The 24,852-nt window shown below is 43.7% G+C and overlaps 1 protein-coding gene and 1 pseudogene across 2 annotated transcripts in view; both read right to left on the bottom strand.

Moving 5' to 3' along the window:
• Nucleotides 1–19,201, bottom strand: part of Eif2b3 (eukaryotic translation initiation factor 2B subunit gamma) — a 70,631-nt gene extending 51,430 nt beyond the window's left edge. The window contains exons 1-3 of one of the 2 annotated variants that reach the window (XM_021160234.3): nt 19,146–19,201; nt 16,384–16,541; nt 10,149–10,294 (exon numbers count right to left, since the gene is read on the bottom strand). In XM_021160234.3, coding sequence (XP_021015893.1) covers nt 10,149–10,294; nt 16,384–16,531 — 294 coding nt within the window. In that variant the 5' untranslated portion in view covers nt 16,532–16,541; nt 19,146–19,201. Of the gene's footprint in view, nt 1–10,148; nt 10,295–16,383; nt 16,542–18,852; nt 19,114–19,145 lie in introns of those variants that run through there. The other variant, XM_029476762.2, reaches the window with a different exon arrangement.
• Nucleotides 11,160–11,259, bottom strand: LOC115030917 (U6 spliceosomal RNA; annotated as a pseudogene).
• Nucleotides 19,202–24,852: the final 5,651 nt, after the last annotated feature.

The raw sequence follows: 24,852 nt of genomic DNA on the forward strand, positions 1-24,852 counted from the left end.
CTTCAAACAGGTTAAAAAAACAGAGATTTCTGAAAGGAAAGAAATTCTATACAGCTGTCCTGCAGAGCAGAGATGGAGACAGACATGCTAGACAAAGAACTTTAAACTGAAGCTCAATAAAATCATTCTAATTTATACTTTGCTGGCCATGGTGGTGCATGTCTTTAATCCAGGCACGTGAGAGGGAGAGGCAGGTGGATCTCTGTGAGTCTGAGTCCAGCCTAGTCTACATATGAGACCTAGTGTCAAAAACAAAACAAGGATGGAGAGTTGGCTCAGTAGTGAAGAGCATGGACTGCTCTTCCAGAGGATCTGAGTTCAATTCCCAGCAACCACATGGTGGTTCACAACTATCTGTAATAGGATCTGATGCCCACTTCTGTGGTGCCTAAAGACTGTGGCTATAGTGTACTCACAATCAATCAATCAATCAATCAACCAATCTTATAACAAAACAAACAAACAAGCAACAACAATAATACTGATGATTAGCTAGGAAAGCACAAAATAATATATTTAAGCTCTGAAAGTAAATACTAAAGCACCCGTACATACTTATGCCCCCACACATGCAAACATGCATATACACATATGTATATATAGATATACACATACAGATATATGTATACAGATCCAGGCATACATATACAAAAAGTCACTGCATATTAATAAAGAGAATACTCCTTCAGGATCTTAATGATTGCAAATATTAGTATATAAGCATTAAACACTGATGCAATCAATTTCATAAAATAAACACGACAGGACATGAAGGACAGACAGGATAACTTATACTCCATACTCATCTAACTCATCCAGATTGGGGAAAAAAAAAAAAAACTTCAGAGCAGAGAGCAAATGGGCTCACAGATATCTATAGAATATTTCATCTAAAAGCTGTAGAATATACATTCTTCCTGCAGCCTGTGGAATGTTCCTCCGAATAGATTACGTTTTTAGACCATGAAGCAAATTTTAATAATCACAAAAACTAGAAGTAATTTATTGCAACTTATTTGGATCATAAAAGTAGAATCAATAGCTAGAGAAACCACAGTTTCTAAATTTATGGAAACTTAATTCTAAGTTTATAGTTATCAGTACTTAAACAGAAACGGGGTCAACAAAATGGCTTAGAAGATAAGAGTGCTGCCACCAAGCCTGCAAGACTAAGACTCTTGGGAGCCACTTTCGGGGTGGAGAGAGCCAGCTCCTTCATGTGGCCCTCTGACCTCCACACACACACGCATGCTACCATAGGCACAGAAGCCTCACATAAACAGATACAGCTTAAAAACAAACAAAACAAAACAAAAACTACCACACTAAAACCCAGAAAGAACTTAAATAAGTAACATAATGATGGACTTCAAGGTCTTAGGAAATCAAGAATAAGCTAAACTCAAAATTAGTGTATACAGACAGACAGACAGACAGACACACACACACACACACGCACCAATCTAAAGAATCACTCAGGGATGGAAGGATGGTTAAGAGTTCTTGCTGTCTATCCAGATGACCTGAGTTTGGCTCCTGGCACTTATGTCAGGAGCTCATTAACTACCTGTTTAACTCCTGATCCAGGAGATCTGATGCCCTCTTTTGGCCTCCAAAGGTACTTGTATACATGTGGCATACACACAGACACACATTCTTATATACACAAATAAAAATTAATTAATTAAAAATACATAATGGGGGGCTGGTGAGATGGCTCAGTGGGTAAGAGCACCCGACTGCTCTTCCGAAGGTCCAGAGTTCAAATCCCAGCAACCACATGGTGGCTCACAACCATCCGCAACGAGATCTGGCGCCCTCTTCTGGAGTGTCTGAAGACAGCTATAGTGTACTTACATATAATAAATAAATCTTTAAAAAAAAATACATAATGGGGGGAAGAGAGGGGATAAGGGGGTATATGTAGCTGGCTCGATGGCCTATACTTTTAATACCAACACTAGGGAGGCAGAGAGGCAGGTGGATTTCTGTGAATTCCAGACCAGTCTAATCTACACAGAGTTCCAGGACAGCCAGGATTACACATGGGATACATGGTGAGGTTCAAATGAATCATTAGGCACAAAGATCTATAGCCAGTTAATCATGATTAAAAAGACCACTACTACTCAAGTTAGATCATTAAAGACTGCCTCTCAACTCCTTGGCAACTGCCTGACTAATCATATATTTTTAGGAATCCATTCTGGCCAGATTTCAGTTTGGAGCCAATGGCTACACTTTACATGCTACTATTAGTTCAGCTTGTTTTTTAGGGCAGCTATACTACTAATTTTGTTTATATATAAAATATATCCAGCTGGGCAGTGGAGGTGTACACCTTTAATCCCAGCACTCATGAAGGAGAGACAGGTGGATCTCTTGAGTTTGAGGCCAGCCTGGCCTATAGAGCGACTTCCAGGACAGCCAAGGCTGAACAGAGAAACCCTGAATGAAAAAAACAAAACAAAGAAAACCCCAAACAACAAAAATATACAAACACTGTAGCAAGGCAGAGAAAGGAAGATCTCTGTGAGTTCAGGGCCAGCCTGGTCTACAGAGCGAGTTCCAGGACAGCCAGCCAGGGCTACACAGAGAGATTCTGTCTCAACAAAGTAAAGTCTGATAAACAGAGATAATATAAGGCCCTCTCCACTCTATGTGTTCAGTATATGCACATGAGGGTGTATGCAGGTGTCAGTGCAGGGTCAATGACAGGTGTCTCCTCCAATCAGTCTCCACCTTATTTTTGACACACTATCTCTTACTGAACCTGGTACTCACTGATGTAGAAAGGTTAGCTGGACAATGAGTCCCAGGGATTCACCCCTCCAGTTGTAGTTGCTGTGCTGTGCTTGGCTTCTTACATGGGTGCTGGGATCCAAACCAGGGTTCTGATGCTTGCCCAGCAGGCATATCACTGGCTAAGCTACCTCCCCAGCCCACGATAGGACAATTTTCATCTCTTGTACTAGAGAGACACAGAGAGAGAGAGACAGAGAGAGAGAGAGAGAGAGAGAGAAGGGAGGGAGGGAGGGAGGGAGGGAGGGAGGGTAAGAGAGAGAGAGAGCGCATGAGAGAGCACAAACTCAGTTGTAAGAATTCAGGGAAGGCTCCTTGGAGGAGATGGGCATAAGCGATGAGTCTGAATAGGTAGAGGCTCCGTCAGAGAAGCTGACAACCTAGGCCATGGTGACAAAAAGCTCACTAACTTTACCCAAACAGTACTAGACCTTTTACTAGTTAAGCTGTAATTTCATCTCATGATTCAAAGTAGAAAAGGTCATCTTAACAAGAGCTTCCAGATGTAAGTCAAAAAGGAAGGTTGTTAGCCAATGAAGTTTATGATGACAATATATGCTTTCTATCAAAATTCCTAGCTCATATCATTCCCCACTACTGTACCGCCCTTTGCTCCACAAAAAGGCTCCCTCTAGGGAAAGGAAATATTCAAGGGTACCAAGCTGAAAACAAAGCTTTACAGTTTTCTGGGTCATCAAATGAAACACAGGGATGTAGCAGCCCCACTCCACAGACAGGATTCCTACCCAGCAGCAGTGGAGAGATAAGGGGATGGAAACATTTCAAGTTTGTGGTCTATGAAATGACCACAGCAAGGGAAAAGCTCTGCTGAGGATCCTCAAAGCGAGGAGGAGAAAAGGAAAAACAACAACAAGAAGAAGGCTTTGAAAACCACAGTCTGTTTCTGCCATAACACCTGGAACATTCTCTGTGCTAAGAGCAGTATCAAAGAAGTGCATCAGGTTATCCTGCAGCCCACCAAAGCAGTCATCAGAAGCGAAGTTAGCACTCACTACAAGTCTTCAGACAAGTCAGGACCAAGTTCTCAGATCTCCCCTGACCAGGTTATACTTACTGTTTTCAAACAGATAGAAATCTGACAAAACAAAACCTTGGGCAAAATGAAAGGTTCCAGGAAAGACTGACAGAGATTCATAATTTGATAAGAACATCAAACACTCTACTGAAAATAACTTACGTTTAGCTTTTGCACATCTAAAAATAGAATGTTTATTCAATTTTTCTAATAAGCTGTCTCCAGGGGATTTCATCATAATCTGTTCTTTGTTGTAGCATGTTTGCTGTTTCATAAAATACACAACAATAGTCGCCTTTTACATCAAAGGGTTTGAATAACTAGGCCTCTAACAACTAGTGTGTCGCCCTTCTCACTGCTTTCTGAATTGTAAAACCGAGGCAGAGGGTAAATGAGGTTTGCCTGTGGCTACAGAAAAATTCCTGTGTAGATTAAATAGACAACTACCAACTCTGCCACTTTTAAATTAAGAGAAGCAATGAGACCTGCAGTAAGTGCTTAAAACACAGGCTGTTCTATTATGGATCTGGTCTTCTTAAGCCCCTTAAACAGACCTCACTAGTGTGCCTTCAGAACACTATCTAAGCAATAACCAAATGTGGTTTCTAAAGGCAAGACCAGCACCAATGACCCATGACCTCAGAAAGGCAAAAGGTTCAAAAGCAGATCTGGCTCACTGCCCAAGGAGTCCCTCAGTTTTAATGTGCTGAGCACAGACTAGACTATTTTGCCAGGCTGCTCATTCATATGCCCTTAGACATGGAATATTCTTCCTACAATACTCAAGTCCCAGCTGAGTATGCTAACATACACCTGTGATCCCATCACTTTGGAAGTAGGGGCAGAAGGATGAGGAATTCAAAGTCACTCTCAGTTACACAGAATGTTAGAATGAAAGACCAGACTCCCCTTCATTGAAGAGAAAGATCTCAAGAAACAAGAGCAGCACAGATGCAGGGCAAGGGTTCTTCATGAATACTATAGGAGACTACAAAATTTTAAATGAAATTTACACTTTGGGAAGTAGAAGAAATGGGGATAAGTGTATATCAAAGTATATCAAAACTCAGGAATAGCGCCAGGCATGGTATTGCACCCAGGAGGCTAAGGTTGAGAGTCAGAGGCTAGCCTAGGCTAATGGCAAGACTCTGTCTCAAAAATCCCAAAACTCAAAACCAAAAGCAAAGCTGGTGCACACCTTTGAACTTAGCACTTGGGAGGCAGAGGCAGGTGGATCTCTGTGAGTTCAAGGCCAGCCTAGTCTACAAAAGTTCTAGGACACCCAGGGCTACACAGAGAAACCTTGTGTCTAGAAAAACCAAAACCAAACCAAACCAACAACAACAAAAACAACAAAACCCAAAACAAAACACCAAAAGCAAAACCAAACCCCTGTCTAGGACAGAGTCTAGCTTTGGATGAGTACCCAGGCAGGTAAGCTCTGGAATATATTATTTAAGCTCTCTCAATAGAGGTTCAAGTTTCTCAATAGTAAAGGAAACTCATATTGTCTATCTTTCAAGGTGGGTTGTATGGATTAGAAATTTAGATATACTACTAGATTTTCTTGAGATATTAGAACAAATGTTCCAGTTAACCCTATGGAAAATAAACTTTATTTCCAGGTGACCATAAGTAGCTAATAAATTAGTCCAACTTCTGAGCAGTCTCTAAGAATGGGCATTACATTTACAAAGTAGTAACCTGCTTTCTTAGACATACAGTTTACTATATGAAACTATGAAATTGAAGTAGCCTCAGAAGTGCTCAGGCAGGTTCCTGGTAGAAGTGTGTGAATAATTAGCTGTTACTACAACCCAGGCGTCTGTTGTTTTCAACCCTCCCTCCTCCCATTTGATCTGTGGAAACAGCAGTGTTATCACAAAGCAGGCCTTTGTTGTTTTCAATCCCCACCCTTCCCCTTTCTACCTGCTGTTCCTTCTCCCTGAAATAGTTGTTTGTTCCTTTCTTTTTTTCTTTTTCTTTTTTTGGTTTTTCGAGACAGGGTTTCTCTGTATAGCCCTGGCTGTCCTGGAACTCACTCTGTAGACCAGGCTGGCCTTGAACTCAGAAATCCACCTGCCTCTGCCTCCCAAGTGCTGGGATTAAAGGCGTGTGCCACCACCGCCCGGCTCCTTTCTTTAATTAATTCAAATTTAATTAATTAAAAAAAATTAAACTTTGCCAGGTATGGTGGTGCACTGAAATCCCAGCACTTTGGTGTCAAAAACAGGAGGACCACCACATTTTGAAGCCAGCTTGCTCTCCACGTGGAGTTCCAGGGCAGCCAGGGCTAGATAGAACCCTGGTTTTTTTCGTTTTTTGTTTTTTCTTTTTTTTCTTTTTTAAACATTTTTAAAATAAGATTTATATATTTTATGTCTATGAGTACAACATTGCTCTCTCCAGACACACCAGAAGAGGCCATCAGACCCCATTACAGATGGCTGTGAGCCACCATTTGGTTGCTGGGAATTGAACTCAGGACCTCTGGAAGAGCAGTCAGTACTCTTAACCACTGAGCCTTCTCTCCAGCCCCAGAGCCCTGTCTTAAAAGAAGAGAAAAGGAAAAAGAAGAAAAGAAATCAAACCTTAATTAGGCTATCATCTTGGAGGAAAATGCATTGGTCTTTAGCTGATATGTATTCTCTTGGTAAATTTCCAACAGATACAAACGTGTAAAGGTTTCAGATGTTTAGGTTATCCTGAGGGAGGTGTTTACTTAACTAAGGTAAGGTGCAGATTATTCCCTGGTCTCATGTCTCTAACATCACAGATACCCACTCTTCTGCAAGTCTCAATTAGAGGAGAGTGTCCCTAACTTAACAAGCCAACATAGGCAGCACTTCTTGATGCTCCTCTAGAGGGCACCTGGTGCACACCTAACTTTCTTAAGGATTCTAACCCACTCCACTACTGTAACTCTCAAATAAAATCACAATTTCCACTGAGTCATGTGCCACCTGGCTGTACCTAGAAGACATAATGTTTCTGATGCTCTGGTTACTCCATGCATCAAGCGAGACTCTGACACCTATACATGTTCTCTCTTACTCCCTACTCTCCAAGGGAAGCACTCAAGCTTCCAAGACACACCTTTCCTATCTGTAAAATGGGAGATCCTGGAACTCACACTGTAGACCTGACTGACCTGGACCTCAAGAGATCCGCCTGCTCCTGCCTCCCAAGTGCTGGAATTAAAAGCAAGCACCACCCTCCCACTCCCCCACCCCCCCGAAACCTTGGCTGTCTTAACTGAGGTTCTCAAGGAGCACTCTGGATCACAGATGTGGTTAGAAGCTGTTATGAGGCAGAGTTTGGAATAATAAGCCCCAGTATAACTGAGGCCTCAGAAAAGGGTAGAGTGTGGGGAAGGGGAGGGGATATCAAGGAAGCCTTTCTTGTTTTGTTGGTGCTTAATGTAAAAAAAAAAATCTTAAAAAATATAACTCAGGCCGGGTGTGGTGGCGCACTCCTTTAATCCCAGCACTCGGGAGGCAGAGGCAGGCGGATTTCTGAGTTCAAGGCCAACCTGGTCTACAGAGTGAGTTCCAGGACAGCCAGGACTACACAGAGAAACCCTGTCTCAAAAAAAAAAAAACCAAAAACCCAAACCAAAACAAAACCAAAAACAAACAAGAAAAACCCTCAGAATTCTATAAAATCTAAGTCATCACTCAAGAGTAAGATGAAATAAACAATTTTCAAGTATGGATATTCTCAAAACATTCATCTTTCATTTATTTTCTTTAAAAAGCCAGTAAGGGCTGGAAAGTAAGACCTCGGAAATAGGGGCATAAACCATGAATGGTGGAAGAAATCTAGGCACAAGGGCAGGCAACAGAGGAAAGACAGAGAAATAAAGGAAGGCAGTTCTGCACAGGCCCAGGTTACAGCTAGGAGGAGACGGGTGGTCTCCAGGAGGATGGGATAGAATAGCCAGCATCTAACATGTCAGACAATGTTTACCCGAGTCTCCCCAGTGCTCTTCCTTTTGGAAAGACGGAGAACAAAACGATAAACACGGAAATCTGAGTGTCTCTGAAAATAAGGAATCCGGGATATAGCCCAGCCCTCAGCAGGCTGAGGCAGCAGGATGGCAACTTTGAAGAAAGTCTGGACATAACGAGATCATCTCAAAACAAAATAAAACAGCACTGGGGAGACTCGGGTAAACATGCTGGCCTCCAAAGCCCAATCTGGGTTTAGTCCCCGGAACCCACACAGAAAGCCAGTAGAAATAGCCAGGAGCTAGAGAAATTACCCAAGGAGCTAAAGGGAACTGCAACCCTATAGGTGGAACAACAATATGAATTAACCAGGACCCCGGAGCTCTTGTCTCTAGCTGCATATGTATCAAAAGATGGCCTAGTCGGCCATCACTGGAAAGAGAGGTCCATTGGACTTGCAAACTTTATATGCCCCAGTACAGGGGAACCCCAGGAAGAAAAAGGGGGAGTGGGTGGGTAGGGGATTGGGAGGGTGGGTATGGGGGACTTTTGGGATAGCATTGAAAATGTAAACGAGGGGCCTGGTGAGATGGCTCAGTGGGTAAGAGCACCCGACTGCTCTTCCGAAGTTCCAGAGTTCAAATCCCAGCAACCACATGGTGGCTCGCAACCACCTGTAATGAGATCTGGCGCCCTCTTCTGGAGTGTCTGAAGACAGCTACAGTGTACTTATAATAAATAAATAAATCTTTAAAAAAAAAGAAAATGTAAACGAGGAAAATACCTAATAAAAAAAATAAATTATGCCGGGCGTGGTGGCGCACGCCTTTGATCCCAGCACTCGGGAGGCAGAGGCAGGCGGATTTCTGAGTTCGAGGCCAGCCTGGTCTACAAAGTGAGTTCCAGGACAGCCAGGGCTATACAGAGAAACCCTGTCTCGAAAAACCAAAAAAAAAAAAAAATAAATAAATAAATTATTAAAAAAAAAAAAAAACAAGAGAGAGAGAGAGAAAGACTGATGTTATTCACTGTATACATAAAAATATTGTGGAAATTTCATATAATGCTAAAAATTATATAACCTATTTTCTTTAATAAAACATTTGGATGTTAAAAAAAAAAAAAGAAAGCCAGTAATGCCAGCACAGGAGGTAGGTATAGGATCAGAGGCCTGTCAGCTTGCAGGAAGCAGTATGGTAGCAGAAGCTCCTACGACAGTAAGGTAGCTCTGGGCACAACACTAACCCAACACTTGTGCTATGCGTGCACATGAAAAATTTCAAAGTAATTGTTTGCTCTTTCTTTCTGTCTGTCTGTCTGTCTGTCTCTTTCTTTCTTTTTTTGTTTTTTTTTGAGACAGGGTTTCTCTGTGTAGCCGTGGCTGTCCTAGAACTCACTCTGTAGACCAGGCTGGCCTCTAACTCAGAGATCTGCCTCTGCCACTAAAATGCCTCTGCATTAAAGTCATGAGCCACAACCACCTGGCCACAGATTTTATTTTAGGCCAGGTGCACATCTTCAATTCAAGCATTCAGGAGGCTGAGACAGAGGGATCATCAAAGATTCAAGGCAAGCCTGGGCCACAGAATTCCAGTCCAGGATGGGCTACAAGATGAGACTGTGTCTCAACAATGGATGTCTTACTCCTTGGAAAGCAGATTATGCTGACTAAATTTCCAAAGCTTTATTACTAATCAAACCAAAGAACAGTCAAAAAGTAAGTGGGAAACAATGAACTTGATATAAAAATATACTAAACTAGGTCTGTTGGTACACACCCGTAACACCAGTGCTCGTGAGGTAGAGGTAAGAGAATCAAGTGTTCAAGGCCATCCTCATACACAGAGCTCAAGACAGGCCTGGGCTACAGAGACTCTCTCAAAACAAACAAAAAACAGAATATAGTTTTTAAGTCTTAAAAACTAAGGCCAGGGCTAAAGTAATGGCTCAGTGGTTAAGGACACTGACTGGTCCTGAGTTCAATTCTCAGCAACCACATGGTGGCTCACAACCATCTATAATGAGTTCTGATGCCCTCTTCTGGTGTGTCTGAAGACAGCAACAGTGTACTCATATACATTAAATAAATAAACGAATAAACAAGTAAATAAATCTTTAAAAGACAAAAACTAAGGCCAGGTATGGTAGTACATACTTTTAATCCCAATACTCAGGAAGCAGAATCAGGCAGATCTCTGTGAGTTTTTGGCCAGCCTGATTTACATGGCAAATTCTAGGCTAGCCATGCTACATAGCGAGACCTTATCTAAAAACCAACAAAAGCTTTTTGTAACATACAAAGCACTGTCAAATAAGATATTAGTTATCTTCAATAAAAGTAAGTCAAGAAATCTGTTTACCTTAAGCTTTGGGTAGATGTGGCGTAGAGAATCTGCAGTCCCCATGTCTGCCTCATCAGGAATGCACACAATATCTAGCTTCATCTTCATCTTGAATTCTGCGCAGAGAGCCTTTTGGACATCTTTGGTTGTAACCACGATGACTTCTACAGGATGAAAGAGATAATCGACAAATGCAGAAATTCATTCACGGAGACAATTTCCATCTCCCAGTCAGACGGGCTCTGCTGTGGTGCACACGCCTGTAACCCAGCCCCCAAAGGGGAGACAGAGGATCAGGAACAAGGCCATCCTTGTCTACACACAAGTTCAAAGCCAGCGTATAGAATCACAAATGATAAATGCCAATATGACTGAGCCTTTTCTTTTCTTTTTTTCTTTTTTTTAAAATAAAAACCTGGCAGTGGGCAACAGTAAATTTTATTTTCAGATCCTCTGAGAATTCTGTGACCCAGTTGTACTTGTCCAGGACTGGCACCACCTCATAGCTGGGGAACTTTAAATGTACCAGACGGGGAAGAAAGAAAATGACTCCTGGGCTGGCAAGATGGCTCAGTGGTTAAGAGCGCCAACTGCTCTTCCAAAGGTCCCGAGTTCAAATCCCAGAAACCACATGGTGGCGCACAACCATCCGTAACGAAATCTGATGCCCTCTTCTGGAGTATCTGAGGACAGCTACAGTGTACTCACATATAATAAATTAATTAATTAAAAAAAGAAAATGACTCCTAAAAGCCTAACCAGTTGGGTTGCAGTCCATCTGTCCCATCTCTTCAGGCTTCTGTTCCCCTTTTCCTTTTCTGTGTAGGACAAGAGAGACCAAAATCTACCCCGAGTTACAGGAAAACCAGACAGGGGTGGCTCGAGAGGGGGTGCCCTGAACAACTGAATGTTCCTTTACCTCCCACATCCAAGGTCTGGGCTTCACAGAAAAACAGTAACAAAGTCACCAGACAACCCAATTAGAAAACCCCTTTATGCAGGGGTGCTGGAAGGCAGAAAGGAGAGAGAAAGAAAATGAAATGTTTCACAAATCTGTTACTCTATGCAGGGGCCATGCTAATCTTCTCTCTATCACCCCAATTTTAGTATATGTGCTGCTGAAGAGGACACTGTTTAAAATTACTTTATTAATTTTGAGAATTCTGTGCGTGTGTATATTTTGATATTTACCCCCAACCCCTCCCAAAACTATCCTCCACCCTTATCATTACATTTTTTAAAAGGCAGGGCTATACAGAGAAACCCTGTCTCAAAAAACCAAAAAAAAAAAAAAATATATATATATATATATAAAAAATAATAAATAATAAATAAATAATAAGGTACATAAACATTAAAAAAAAAGGGTGTGTGTGTCCACGCACTGGTGTGTGCATGCTTACGTGTGTGTGGACATCAGGACCACCCTGTGGTGGTCTTGCCATCCACCTAACTTGGGTTCCAGAGATTGAACTGAGGCTGCTGGGTGGCTTTCGTCTTCTAAGCCAGCTCTCACCTTGTTGTAGATTCATGCTCTCAATTAATTCTTATAACAATCTCACTCTGAAAGTAAGGACCTCAGGGGATGGAGAGATGGCTCAGCCATTAAGAGCATTTGTTGCTCTTACGAGGAATTGGGTTTGGTTCCCAGCACTCAAGTCAGGACCAACAGCCACCTGTAACTACAGTTTCAGGGCACCAACACTCTCTTCTGGTTTCTGCAGGTACTGTGTGAACGTGGTGCATATACATACACGAAAGCAAACGCCAATATACATTAATCCCAGCACTCAGGGGGCAGAGGCAAGCAAATCTGTGAGTTCAAGGCCAGCCAGGTTATATAGTGAGTTTGAGGTCAGTCAGAGCTATGTAGAGAGACTTTGTCACAAAAGAACAAAACAAACAAACAAAAATCACTCCCCAAACTTTCACCAGGCAGTGGTGTGGGCCTGTAAACCCTGCTGTTTGGGATGCTGAGATGGGAAGACTATTGGTCCAAGACTGGCTTTAGCAACAGGCTCTTTAGTGAGAGCCTGTTCTTATTGTTTTTGGTATTTTTAAGGGGAAAAACTAAAGAGGCCGAGCAGGTTTAAGGATCCCAGTTTAGTCATTATAAAAGATGAATAACATATAAATAGCAGGGGCTGGTGAAATGTAAGAGTACTCGCTTGAGTCCAATGACCTGAGCTCATACAGTGGAACTACTGACTCCAAAAAGTTGTCCTCTGACCTCCATGAGCCACAGCATACACGTATACACACACATACTTAGGTACCCACAAAATAAGTAAGTCTATACTAAATCTTAAAAGTCTACATTTAGGGCTAGGGATATAGCTCAGTTAGTATCTATATGCACTAAATGGTATCTCTGCCCAGCACTGCATAAAATTTAGATCGGTGGCATACATCTATAATCCCAGAACTCAGGAAGCACAGGTAGGAGGATGAAAGGCTCATGGCATCCTCAGCCACACAAGTTTAAAGCCCTCTCTCAAAAATTAATTGAGGCTGAAGAGATAGCTCAGTGGTTAAGACTGCTCTTCCAAAGGTCCTGAATTCAAGTCCCAGCAACTACATGGTAGCTCACGACCGTATCTGTACTGGGATCTGATGCCCACTTTTTGTGTCTGAAGACAGTGAGTGTACTCATAAACACAAAATAAAGAAATCTTTTAAAAAATTAACTAATCAGGGCCGAAGCAATTGCTCAGCAGTTAAGAGCACTGACTGCTCTTCCAGACAACCCAGGATCCAATTCCCAGCAACCACATGGCAGTTCAGAACTGTCTATAACTCCAGGATCCAACACCTTCATGCAAATATAAAGGCAGGCAAACACAAATGCATATAAAATACAAACAAACAATTAATTAATTAAATGCATGCTTTGTCAAAGAAAATAATAAGAATTGATTAAGCTGAATGGAATTGTAGACATAATCTCATTGCTTGGAAGACAGAGGGAGGTGAATCTCTTGAGTTCAAGACCAGCCTGGACTATAGTGAGTTCTAGATCAGAAAGAGCTGCTGCATAGAGAGACTTTGTCTTGAAAATACAAACAAACAAAAACTGTAATAATTAATTAGAGGCTGGAGAGATGGATGGCTCAGCTGTTAGAGCACTAGCTACTCAGACAGTGAATAGTGACATAGGTCTTTAATCCCAGCACTCAAGAGGCAGAGACAGGAGATATCTGAATTTGAGACCAGCCTGGTCTAGAGAGTAAGATGTAGGACAGCCAGGACTACACAGAGAAACCCTGTCTCATGTTGTCTAGAGAGAGAGGGAAAAAATAAAAAGCACTTGGCTATTCTTGCAGAGGACCTGGATTTGGTTCTCAGCACTACACAATGATTTACAACACCAATTCCAGGGGCTCCGAGCTCCTCTTCAAACCTCCTCCAGCACAGGAGTGCATGTGGTACACACATACATTCAGGCAAACCACTCAGACATAGAAAAATAAACCCCTCTGGCCTCTGAAAACAACAGGCGTGAACATATTGCACTTATATACATGCATGAGAAATATTCTTTTTCTTTTTTTTTTTTTTTTTGGTTTTTCGAGACAGGGTTTCTCTGTGTAGCCCTGGCTGTCCTGGAACTCACTTTGTAGACCAGGCTGGCCTCGAACTCAGAAATCCGCCTGCCTCTGCCTCCCAAGTGCTGGGATTAAAGGCGTGTGCCACCACGCCCAGCTGAGAAATATTCTTATACACAAATTTTTTTCAAAAAAGTAACTAATAAAAATTCTACGTTTAGGGAGCACCCCACACATTCTGAGTGAGCCTCAGTAAGAAAGAATTATATGCATAGTAGGTATTACATATACAACAAAACGCTACTGCTGAATATGAACTAAAGTCAACAGTAAGAAGTGGAGAGTTACGGACTACAAATCCATAAAGTTACTGAGGGAAAGGAAGACACCTTACTATTCTTCTAGAAATAAAGACCCTTTTGGTTTTCCAGGCTGGCACTGAACGCATGATCCTCCTACCTCAGCCTCCTGAGTAGGTAAGATTACAAGTTTACACCACCACTGGTCAAAAATAAGCTACTTAAAAAGGACTCACACAGCCCAGCAATGGTGGTGCACGCCTTTAATTCCAGCACTCGGGAGGCAGAGGCAGGCAGAGTTCTGAGTTTGAGAGCAGCCTGGTCTACAGAGTGAGTTCCAGGACAGCCAGGGCTACACAGAGAAACCCTGTCTTGAGGAAAAAAAAAAAAACAAAAAACCCACAAAACAAAACAAAGGACCCACATGATATAAGGAAAGCAGCAATTCTCAAAGGTTGTTGTTCTCTGACCTTCACATGCATACCCATGCCTACATTACCCATGCCTACATTACCCATGCCTACATTACCCATGCCTACATTACCCATGCCTACATTACCCCCAGACACACCTATGTGACAAATCAATAAAGTTTTTATATGGAAAAAGAAAGATTGTTTTTTCTTTTAAGGACTTAGGAGCTGGAGAGATGGCTTAGTGGTTTAGAACACTTGTTTCTCTTACAGAAGACTGGGGTTCAATTACCAGCATGGCAGCTCACAACCACCTGTAATTTCAACTCTAAGGGATCTGAGACCCTCTTCTGACCTCTGTGGGCACCAGGCATGCACTTGGTGCATATTCATAAATGCAGGCAAAACATTCATTCTCATAAAATAAAATAAAACTAAGAAACCCTCTCACAGTTGGATGAGCCCTCTTGCGGCAGTCTGGGCCCTAGAATCCGCACCCCGATTTTCTGCCTTCTGATTCACTCTAGTTAGTGATACCTCAAACTCAGTATGGCCAAAGTTGAGCTCATTATCTTGGTTCACACCTGTTCCTGACTCATATTTCTTTTCCCATTTAATGGCACCATCATCTATCTAATGTGACCCAAGTGAAAAGTAGACAAAACCCCTTCCTACAAGACTTGAAGGAAGGTTCTAGAAGTCAGTGCCTGAGCTGTCTTCTCAGTCTGTTGCTCTCATGCTTAAAACATTACCCAGCACATCATAGATTCTCAGGCTGACAACCAGGCATTTAGATTCCCAATCTCACCTTTCTGATACCCTTAGAAGACCCATCTTGGATCACTGTGGAGAACCCATCCTTTAACAGCAGTGTTTGGCGCTATGGTCTCATGTTTCCCCCAGATAACAAAAGGGTATTGCTAGGCCACAAACGTAAGAGTCCAGTTGTAGAATGTGAAACCACGCCAGGAAGTTTGGTAAAGTACAGCGCGTTGAGGCCGGAGACTCTGGGCACACACCTGAGGCTTAGGTGACTCCCCGCTCCCTGCCAGGCTCCTGGCCTGAACACAAGCCATGCTCCTCACAGAAAAGAAACTTGTCACAGCTGGGCGGTGGTGGCGCACGCCTTTAATCCCAGCACTCGGGAGGCAGAGGCAGGCGGATTTCTGAGTTCGAGGCCAGCCTGGTCTACAGAGTGAGTTCCAGGACAGCCAGGGCTACACAGAGAAACCCTGTCTCGAAAAACCAAAAAAAAAAAAAAAAAGAAAAAGAAACTTGTCACACAGGCTCAAAACAGTGTTCCCCATGCTAATGAGGTACCTAGAGGCCCAGAGGGCTTAGCCAATAAGCTTCCCTTCCCAGACATTCCTCCTACAAAAGGTATTTAATCTCAGGTCCACCCTGAGACGTGGGTACAGTACACCATTTTCCACCACGAACAACCAATAAACTGTTGAGAACCATGGACTGTCTCTTTCATCAAGACCCGCTGTGGGGATCATGGAGAAGGCATTCGACTACAGAGCCACTTCTCCTGTAGAAGGTTTCTCTGTGCTCCCAGCCGCAACGCCACAAAGCCTGCTTCTGAGAAGCTAAGGACAAGCCAGAGCTCCCCTTATGCCTGACCCTGGGCTAGACACTGTCCCCAGCCCACAGACCCCTGACTCCCAGTGGCACTTGGATGTCCAAGAGTCAGAGAACCCAGTGACCCGGGAACCAGCTCCACCTTCCCACATCTCAGACTGCAAATTTTCACCCCCAGAGTGGTCTTGGAGCTTCCCTACAGCCCGGCACCTGCCTGGGCTGCAGCATGGGATAAAAGTTCCTCTTGGGGAGGCTGTGCTCTCAGGTGGGTGGCCATGGACCAACATCTAGTCTCTAGCAAGCTTTAAGCCCTAGCCTGCTATGTCCACCCTCTCTCTCATAATGCTGACAAATTATTGGGATCAAACACACTAAAGGTTTATGAATGCATCCTATCACAGCTATGGCTCACCTTCAAATCCAACACGCTCAAGCAGGTTCAGCGGGTACCAAATTAAAGGTTTGTTTCCAACTGGAAGCAGAGGCTTGGGAATGCTGGAAGTCAAGTCTGTCATCCGAGATCCCCCACCAACGGCCATAACTACCGCTTGAAACTCCATTTTTATAAAGCTGCAAGCACAGGAAGAGAAAGAGTGGCTTAAATCAAATGATACACAGAACTATTTGTCTCTATTTACATGAGTACATGTTCTCGCCTTCTCTAGCCAACAGTTTTAGCTCTGATTTTAGTAAAAGCAGAGAAATATAAATTTAAAACATCTGGTCCTTGCCCTTGAGTTGTTTATAGTTAAGAACAGACAAATCCAAGTGCCAGTGGTGGTGGCATAATTAATCCCAGCACTTGGGAGGCTGAGGCAGGCACATCTCCATGAGTTCAAGGCCAGTCTGCTCAACAGAGTTAATTCCAGCACAGCCAAAACTACACGTGAGACCCTGTCTCAAAAACACAAGCTTCTTTAGGGTCTGGCTGGAGAATTGTAGTTCTCACCCTTCATAAAGGAAACGGTCCTTTACAAAAGATTCAGATCATCACAGAAGACCACAACTGATCAAAACAAAGAGCTGTGGAGCCTGGTCCCAACTAATACCTGTGAGAAAGTCCTGCAGCCAAGGCTCCGTGATCATAAAAGAGACAGAGGGACAGGAGGTTTGCTAGATATGGTCTGTGTCTCCTAGATATGCCAGAGACTATACAGCCATAAAGTGTCACCAACATGGCTCCCTAAACAAGACCTGAACAAGGATAACACCAACTGACATGTTAATGTCTGGGAGGGAAAGCTTACAAGGCCTCAACCCTAAGCAAAAAACTACAGGCAACTAAGAAATTCTGAGAGCAAGTGAAATAGTGAACATCAATTGATTATCCAATACCGAATGACCAGTCCTGGAGAAATACACATAATCAACGTGATTCTGACAGAGCAGTTGTAGTTATGTATTTAGGAATATACACATCCTCACATTCACGAAGCTGTTGGGATTAAATGAGGGCTCACTTGTCTAGTATTTATGAGGCCTTAGGCTGGATCCCCTACACAAGAATAAAAAAGTATTTCTATATAAGACATGCAAAGTAACGTTCATCCTATCACACGCACTATATACATGTTTCATATTATTGGACAGATGCTGGATCATGGAAAACACACTATACCAACTGAACTATACTGTGCTATAACTCTGGGTCTTCTTTTGTAACAAATACTTTTTTTTTTAATTTTATGTGTGTGTTGAGTGCACATATGGAGTCAGATCCCCTGTAAGTGGAGTTATAGATGGTTCTGAGCTATCATGTAGGTGCCAAGAACTGAACCTAGGTCCTTTGGAAGAATATACGCTGCTTTTAATCACTGAGGCATCTCTCCAGTCCCCTATAGGTCCTTTTTAAGTGGACAGGTATTACTACGCTGTGATAGCTAGTGTGATGGCCTTTCCTAGATGTGACTCCCACTACAGATCAGTACATGCAACCTGGTGGTTCCAGACTCTAGAACCACTTCTAGAGGTCATCATATTGATGCTTGTGAATCTAGTGCCAATACCTAGTTATAAAGTGTGTATTAACCTCCTGGGCTCAAGGGATTCCCAGACTTACCACCTTAGCAGCTGGAACTGCAGGTCTATGACTACTCCTGCTTTAGGCTGGTTTTCTCCTGGGACAAGTAACCAAGTAGCAAAACTCTTTAAAAAGACTCTGCTCAGAAATCATCTTGCATAGCATGAAGCTACAACTAACTTTTTGCACACCAATGATGGGACTTCTTTCACTGGCTGCTTCTACTATACTCTGTACAGACTGTGTCAACCTTTATAGGCTTCACTGCAGGCATCCATTTAAATGCCTATTAAGAGTGAGTTCCTTGAAGTTGGGGACTATGTGTTGTCAGGATACACCCAGTCAGATGCCAGATACTCTATGTGGAATGAGCATCTGGGAACCTCACAGCAACCCCACATTAGTGTTAAGCTCAAATGTGTACAAGAAGACATTTGGAACCCAGGTGGCTAGAACCTAAATTTCCTGTTCTCAATCTCTGGGTTAAGGAGAAAAAAAAGAGGACGCAACCTAAGAAACAAGAATACTTATGAACCTAACCAATCATAAGGCTAGACTCAAAAGTTTCAACTTTACCGTCGTGACTCCCGATACCAAGGATGAGGATGAGTCTCACCAGCCTCCAAGTTTTACAGGAGGCGTTTACAGAGTCTCAGTCTTGCCTTCCGCACAGTTGCCGTCTCCAGTCCTAAATGGTAAGATCGGCTACTGCATTGTAATTGGTTTGCCAAACCTTTGCGCGCTGCCTAAAAGGGCCTTACTGTATCCCATTTAGTCCCTGCCTTGAGCCCAAATAAATGTGGGGCGAATAAATAATGTGGAAACCATGTCAGCAAGGCACCAAGGGAGTCTAGTGCTCACTCGGTGTGACTTCGGGCAGAACTGTCCCTCTCCGAAACTCAGTTTTTCCATCTGTTGCACAAGGTGGCTGGCTTGGACTCTCCAGTCCCCCAGTCGGGACGCATGGCTCTACGGCCGGGGCCGGCAGGGACTCGCTCTGGCGGTTTCAGGAGCGCAGTCCCTGTCTGCCTACTCGGGTCCTGCTCGGCGAGCTGGCCTCCCTCACAGGAACCGGGCTTTCCAGCACCCGCGCGCCGCTCTCCCTGCTCAGCCAGCTCGTGCCCCGCCTGGCACCGCACTAGCCCCGGCTTTACCTCAGCTCTCCGCACGCCGCAGCCTCTCCCAGCGCTCCCCACGCCGCCTCTGGCTGACAAGCCAAGGGCGCAGGCGCGCGGTGGCCGAGCGGTTCGATACGACGCGCCGACTCAGGAAGGAGGAACGAGTGCCGAGTAATAGATGGCAGAAGGCAAGGATGCTCTTGCGGAGCGTGCTGGAGACCAAGTGGCGTGGAGTTTCTGTATTGCTGCCTAGTGCTCGTTGAATGTCCCCTTCAATCTCTTCCGTTTGGGAGTTGCCATTCTAAATCCCAACCTCACGGTGCTGTAAATTTGGCTTGTCAGTACTTTTTGTTTTGTTTTGTGATTTTTTTTTTTCGAGACAGGGTTTCTCTGTGTAGCCCTGGCTGTCCTGGAACTCACTCTGTAAACCAGGCTAGCCTCGAACTCACAGAGACCCACCAGCTGCAATTTCCCCTGCCTCTGCCTCTGGAGGACTGGGATTAAAGACCTGCACCAACACTCCTAGAAGATTCAGGAATTAAAAAAAAAACAAAGCAAAACAAAACACCTACTAAATTCCCTTGCAGACCAGCGGTTGGCTAGGCTTCTAATGTGCAAGATGCCTGATGTGGCCTTTGTGTCAGCAAACTTTAGCCATTCAAACAATAAATTCATTTCTGATAGTGTGAGATCCCAACTTAGAGCGTTTCTCCCTGGGAGGTAAAGCCCCTAAAACATTCCCCCAAGCTTGTTTTTCCTGTTCTCTAAAAATACAGCTAGAAAGAAGCTTTTTGTTCTCTATACCTTACAACCAGAGATGCGATGATTGTAATTTTACCAAGGACACCCGGTAGAGAAGAGCTGTTGAGTTATTGGGGTGCAGGCCAACTCATCCCGGGACTTAAGCTGAGGTCCAGCTTCGGGGGCCTTACAAATAGCACTTAATGGTTTGAAGAGAGTGAGTTGGGTTGAGCCTTGGGAAAGAGCCTTGCAAGCTGACTAGACGGCAAGTGCAAAGATCCTGCCGGTGGTGGTGAACGCCTTTAATCCCAACACTTGGGAGGCAGAGGCAGGCCTATGTCTGTGAGTTCGAGGCCAGCCTGGTCTACAGAGTGATTTCCAGGACAGCCAGGGCTACACAGAGAAACCCTGTCTCAAAAAAACCAAACAGCAACAAACAAACAAATCCCAAAAGAGACCCCCAGAGTTCAATAAAGGGTAGGAAGGGCACTGCAGCAGAAATAAAGTGAGAGGGGAAGTGGGTGAGTAAAGGCTACCTGAGGGAGCCAGATGGAGGAGGCCAGAGAATTCAGACCCCACCGGCTTGTAGGCTATAGCGAGGAACATAAGTTTTTCTGTGGAATGTATAATGAACATAACATAAGAAAACAGAGACAGAAGCACTCCTTTTTAATAGCTTCTTAACTCAGATAGCACAGGAGGAAACAAGCCCATGGTGTCTGCAGCCCAGGGCCTACAGTCCTGTCTTCAGATTGGCATATAAAAGCTTTTAGTGTGGTTGGGCATGGTATTGAGTGACTGTGATCTTGAAGGCTGAGGGGGGAGGACTGTAAATCCTGAGCTAAATAAGGAGATCTGTCTCAAAAGTAGGAGTGGGGACGCCACAACGGTGACAACTTTAAGGGAGCATGAGTCTAAACTGGAATTTCACAGCCTGAGCCTAGGCCTGGGCCTGGACCTTCGATTGAGCCTTGGCCTTGACTCAAGCTATTTTGAATGATTGCTTATTTGATCAGAAATTATTGAGCAGATGAACATAATATGACAAGTTTTGTCTGTTGTTGTTGTTGTTGTTGTTACTATCATCTCTTTGAGATAGGGTCTCACAAGGCCCAGGCTGTCCTCAAACTTTATACCTAAGGCTGGCCTTGAGCCCCTGGTCCTCCTTTATCCACCTCTTGATTGACTGGTGGGATTACAGGTGTATACCACCATAGCTGGCTTATGTAGCGCTGGGTATCACACCCAGCGCCTGGAGCACACTAGACAAGTACTCTATCAACTTTACTATGTCTATAACCAACAGGGTTTTGAAAGATCATGGAAGTTTCTAAGACAAGAAGTCTCTGGAAACAAAGGAAGGAGACCACATAAAAAGCAGCGATTGCCTGAAATACCCCAAATATCCAAGCTACCCTAAAATCCTGAATTTAGACAAATCTTAAAATTGTGAGAGAAAGAATAAAATAGTTGCTGGTTTTTTTTTTAAGATTTATTTATTTATTTTATGTATGTGAATACACTGTAGCTGTCTTCAGACACACCAGAAGAGGGCGTCAGATCTCCACTATGGGTGATTGTGAGCTACCATGTGGTTGCTGGGATTTGAACTCAGGACCTCTGGAAGAGCAGTCAGTGCTCTTAACCACTGAGCCATCTCTCCAGCCCCAAACAATTGCTGTTCTAAGCACTAAATTTTGGGGTAGTTAGTTAAACTGCAGTAAATAGCCCAGACATTCTCTCCATGTAACCCTGGCTGTTCTGGAACTCACTCTGCAGACAAGGTTGGCCTTGAACTCAGAGATTTGCCTGCCTGTAGCTCCAAGTGCTGAGATTAAAGGCATGCAACACTCCCACCCAACTAATTTCTTAATCTTTTGAAAGCTCTCCCCTCTCCTTTTTTTCTCCAGTTTTCTTCCTTCCTTCTTTCCTTTGTTTTTAAATTTTAGCTTTTTTTCCTCTCTGCATATATATCTGTGTGAGAATGTCTGATCTCTTGGGACTGGAGTTACAGAGGAGGAGAAGAATTAACTCAGGTCTAAGGTAAACCCTATGTGAGCTACAATATGGGTGCTGAGAATTGACCCTGGGTCCTCTGGAAGAGGAGCCAGTGCTCTAACCACTGAGCTATCTCTCCAGCCCCTTTTCCAGTTCTCTTAATCTTGAGTTGCTTTAGTATTTACCAGTTAGAAGACAGTCTGGTTTCTGTATTGAGAATAAAGGCATATGTTCACGAATGCCTTTAATCTTAGCACTTGGTAGACAGAAACAGACAGCTCTGTGGCGCCAGCTTGGTCTATACAGAAAGTTCCAGGCCAGCCAGAGCTATACAGTACTGGGAGTAAGAGCACTTGGTGAGAAAGCTAAGGCTTGGAATTCCCCCCAGACTTTAGCCAGAAGAAAAGGAACTAGGGGGCTGGAGAGATGGCTCAGTAATAGGGTCTGATGGCCTCTTCTGGTGTGTCTGAAGACAGCAATGGTGAATACATAAAATAAATAAATAAATTTGGGGGGGGGGAAAGGAATTAGAAAAAAAGAAAGAAAAGAAAAGGACCCAGGGTCAGTTAGGCCTGGGGCAGGGTATCTCTAACCCATGGTGCCCTACACAGAGCTAGGCTTGGTCCCTGCTCCTGCTCCAGTTCCTTGGTCAGTGACTGTTCATCATATTAAACAGTCTCCAGTACTTCCAGGAACCTGAGGTCCACTGCTGTGGGAAATGCCTCCTGTTTGGTTTCAACATTATATTCTGGATCCTGGGGACCCTGTTCCTGGCCATTAGCCTCTGGCTCTGGGGCTAGAAGGACATCTCTCCAACATTTTTGTGGTGGTTGGGGGAGTCATGTTAGGCTGGGGTTTGCTGGCTGCATTGATTGAGGCCCTCTGGGAGAATATCTTCTTTGTGGAAATTTTGGTGACAATTATGCTGGCCTCCATTTCCAGGGACTGGACTCAAGACTGGCTCGTTATCATCATCAACAGTGTGAAAGCCTGCCAGGACAATAGTGGCCTCCAGAACCCTAATCACTTAGAATAATGGTCTTGCTGCTGAGTCTGAGGGCCCAATGACTAGAATCCCAATATCTACTTTATCTACACGGATGTGAACCTGAACTGGGAACACTGGAGTGTCCCTCACCATGTGTCAGGGCCTCTGTGGGAAATCCCCTCCATTCCCAGTGTGATAACATGACACCTGGCTCAGACGACAGCTAGAGTAGCAAGCTGGTCACAGTGGCTGGGATCTTCATAGGATCACTCCCCTCCACACTTTTGGCATCTTCCTGGTAAGGAAGGCCAGCTGGTGAGACTGCCGAGAAGCCATGGCCATACGCCCGTCCTGAGGGAAGGTTGGCTGATGCCTCCAGTGACTCTCTGCTTTGCTCACAATGGCAAGACCAGCAAGATGTTTGCTTTGGCCTGAGCTGGGAGATTTCATGAGTGTGGTGCTTGCTTCCCATGGAGGGAGCTATTGTGTCTGTGTAGAGGTTGCTTTGTCAATGGAGCTCTGTAAGTAGAGGGGATACAAGTGTCTTGGGGGAGCCACTCTCCTACAGCTGTACAGGGTACTAGAGAGCTTAGCTAGATGGGGTGTGGGAATGCTACCCTGGAAAATCCTCCCACCCCTCGTCCCCATCCTGGGACCCACATCTGTGAATAGTTGTGTTGGGTAGGCTTAGGCACATACTGTTTCACTGGCTATTGTTTGCCTCGACAATGTCAGAGCTTTCTTCTCTGCTAGGTGACTTTTGTTTGGCCTCATCATTCTGTGCTCTGAAGGGTATCTAAGATTTTTTTTTTTCTTGAGATAGTGCAATGGTTAAGAGCACTGGCTATTCTTCCAAAGGACCTGGGTTTGGTTCCCAGCACCCACATGGCGGCTTAAAACCATTTGTAGCCCCTGTTCGGAGCATCTGATTCCTTTTTCTGGCCTCCAAGAGCACCAGGCATGCATATGATACACAGACATACATACAGGCAAAACATCCATGCACAAAATAAAATAAAATAAAAGATTTTTCTAGCCTGCCTGGAAGGTTAACATGTGGTAATGATAATTTATGGCCAATAAACAGTTTGAAGCAGTGGTGGTGGCGCACGCCTTTAATCCTAGCATGTGTAGAGGCCAGAGGACTGCTGATGAACTCCGTGCTCTCTTTCCACCCAGGGGTCAAATGCAGGTCACCAGGCTTGCCAGCAACGCCCTGACCCACTAAGGCATCTCGTGGGACCCCACAACATGCTTTTTTGTTTTGTTTTTTATTTCATTTTTGGCTTGCTAGAGAATCAAATCCAGGACCTTGAAGTTCTGGGCAAGCAGAATCTGTCACTGAGCTATGGTGGCTTTGATCAGAACTGGCTTTGTGCTTACTGATCTGATAAGAGAGGATCTTGCTACGCATCTTGTCTAGCCTTGAACTCAGTCTGAGGCTGAGGCTATCCTTGAACTAACCCTCCTTCCTCTTCTCCAGTGCTGGGACTACACAGGCACATCACCCATTTCATTTATTATTTTTTGAATTACACATATTTATTTATTGTTATTAGGCTTTGTAACAGTCATCTTGTGGGTTCATACCATCCGTATTAAGTGTTCATGTTTAAACCAGTGGATGTTTAGGGAACTAGCAAGCTAGAGGGATTTCTCTTCTTTTGAGGATAAAGTCGTTGAAAAACTACTTTAGTTTATATTCCCTTTAAATTATTCCTTTAGGGCAATGATTCTCAAACCTTTTGGTCTTTGGACTCTTTACACTTAAAAATGATAGATTTCCATTTTTATTTTTCATAAAAGTTCTATCATTTTTTACATTTATCACAAAGAGCTTCTATTTATGTGGTTTATATCTAACATCAAATATTTGAAGTGAGGAATTTAAAAACTATTAATTCATGTTAAAGGAAAAAAATCAAACTTTATGAAGTAATTTATTTTCAGCACTAACAAATTCAAAGCCTTGCCTATGCTAAGCAAAAACTACAGCTGAGCATACCAGTTCTTTGT

This window comes from Mus caroli, unplaced genomic scaffold (genome assembly GCF_978045245.1).
Source record: "Mus caroli unplaced genomic scaffold, Mus_caroli_1 scaffold_6, whole genome shotgun sequence".
In the NCBI taxonomy this organism is placed as follows: domain Eukaryota; kingdom Metazoa; phylum Chordata; class Mammalia; order Rodentia; family Muridae; genus Mus; species Mus caroli.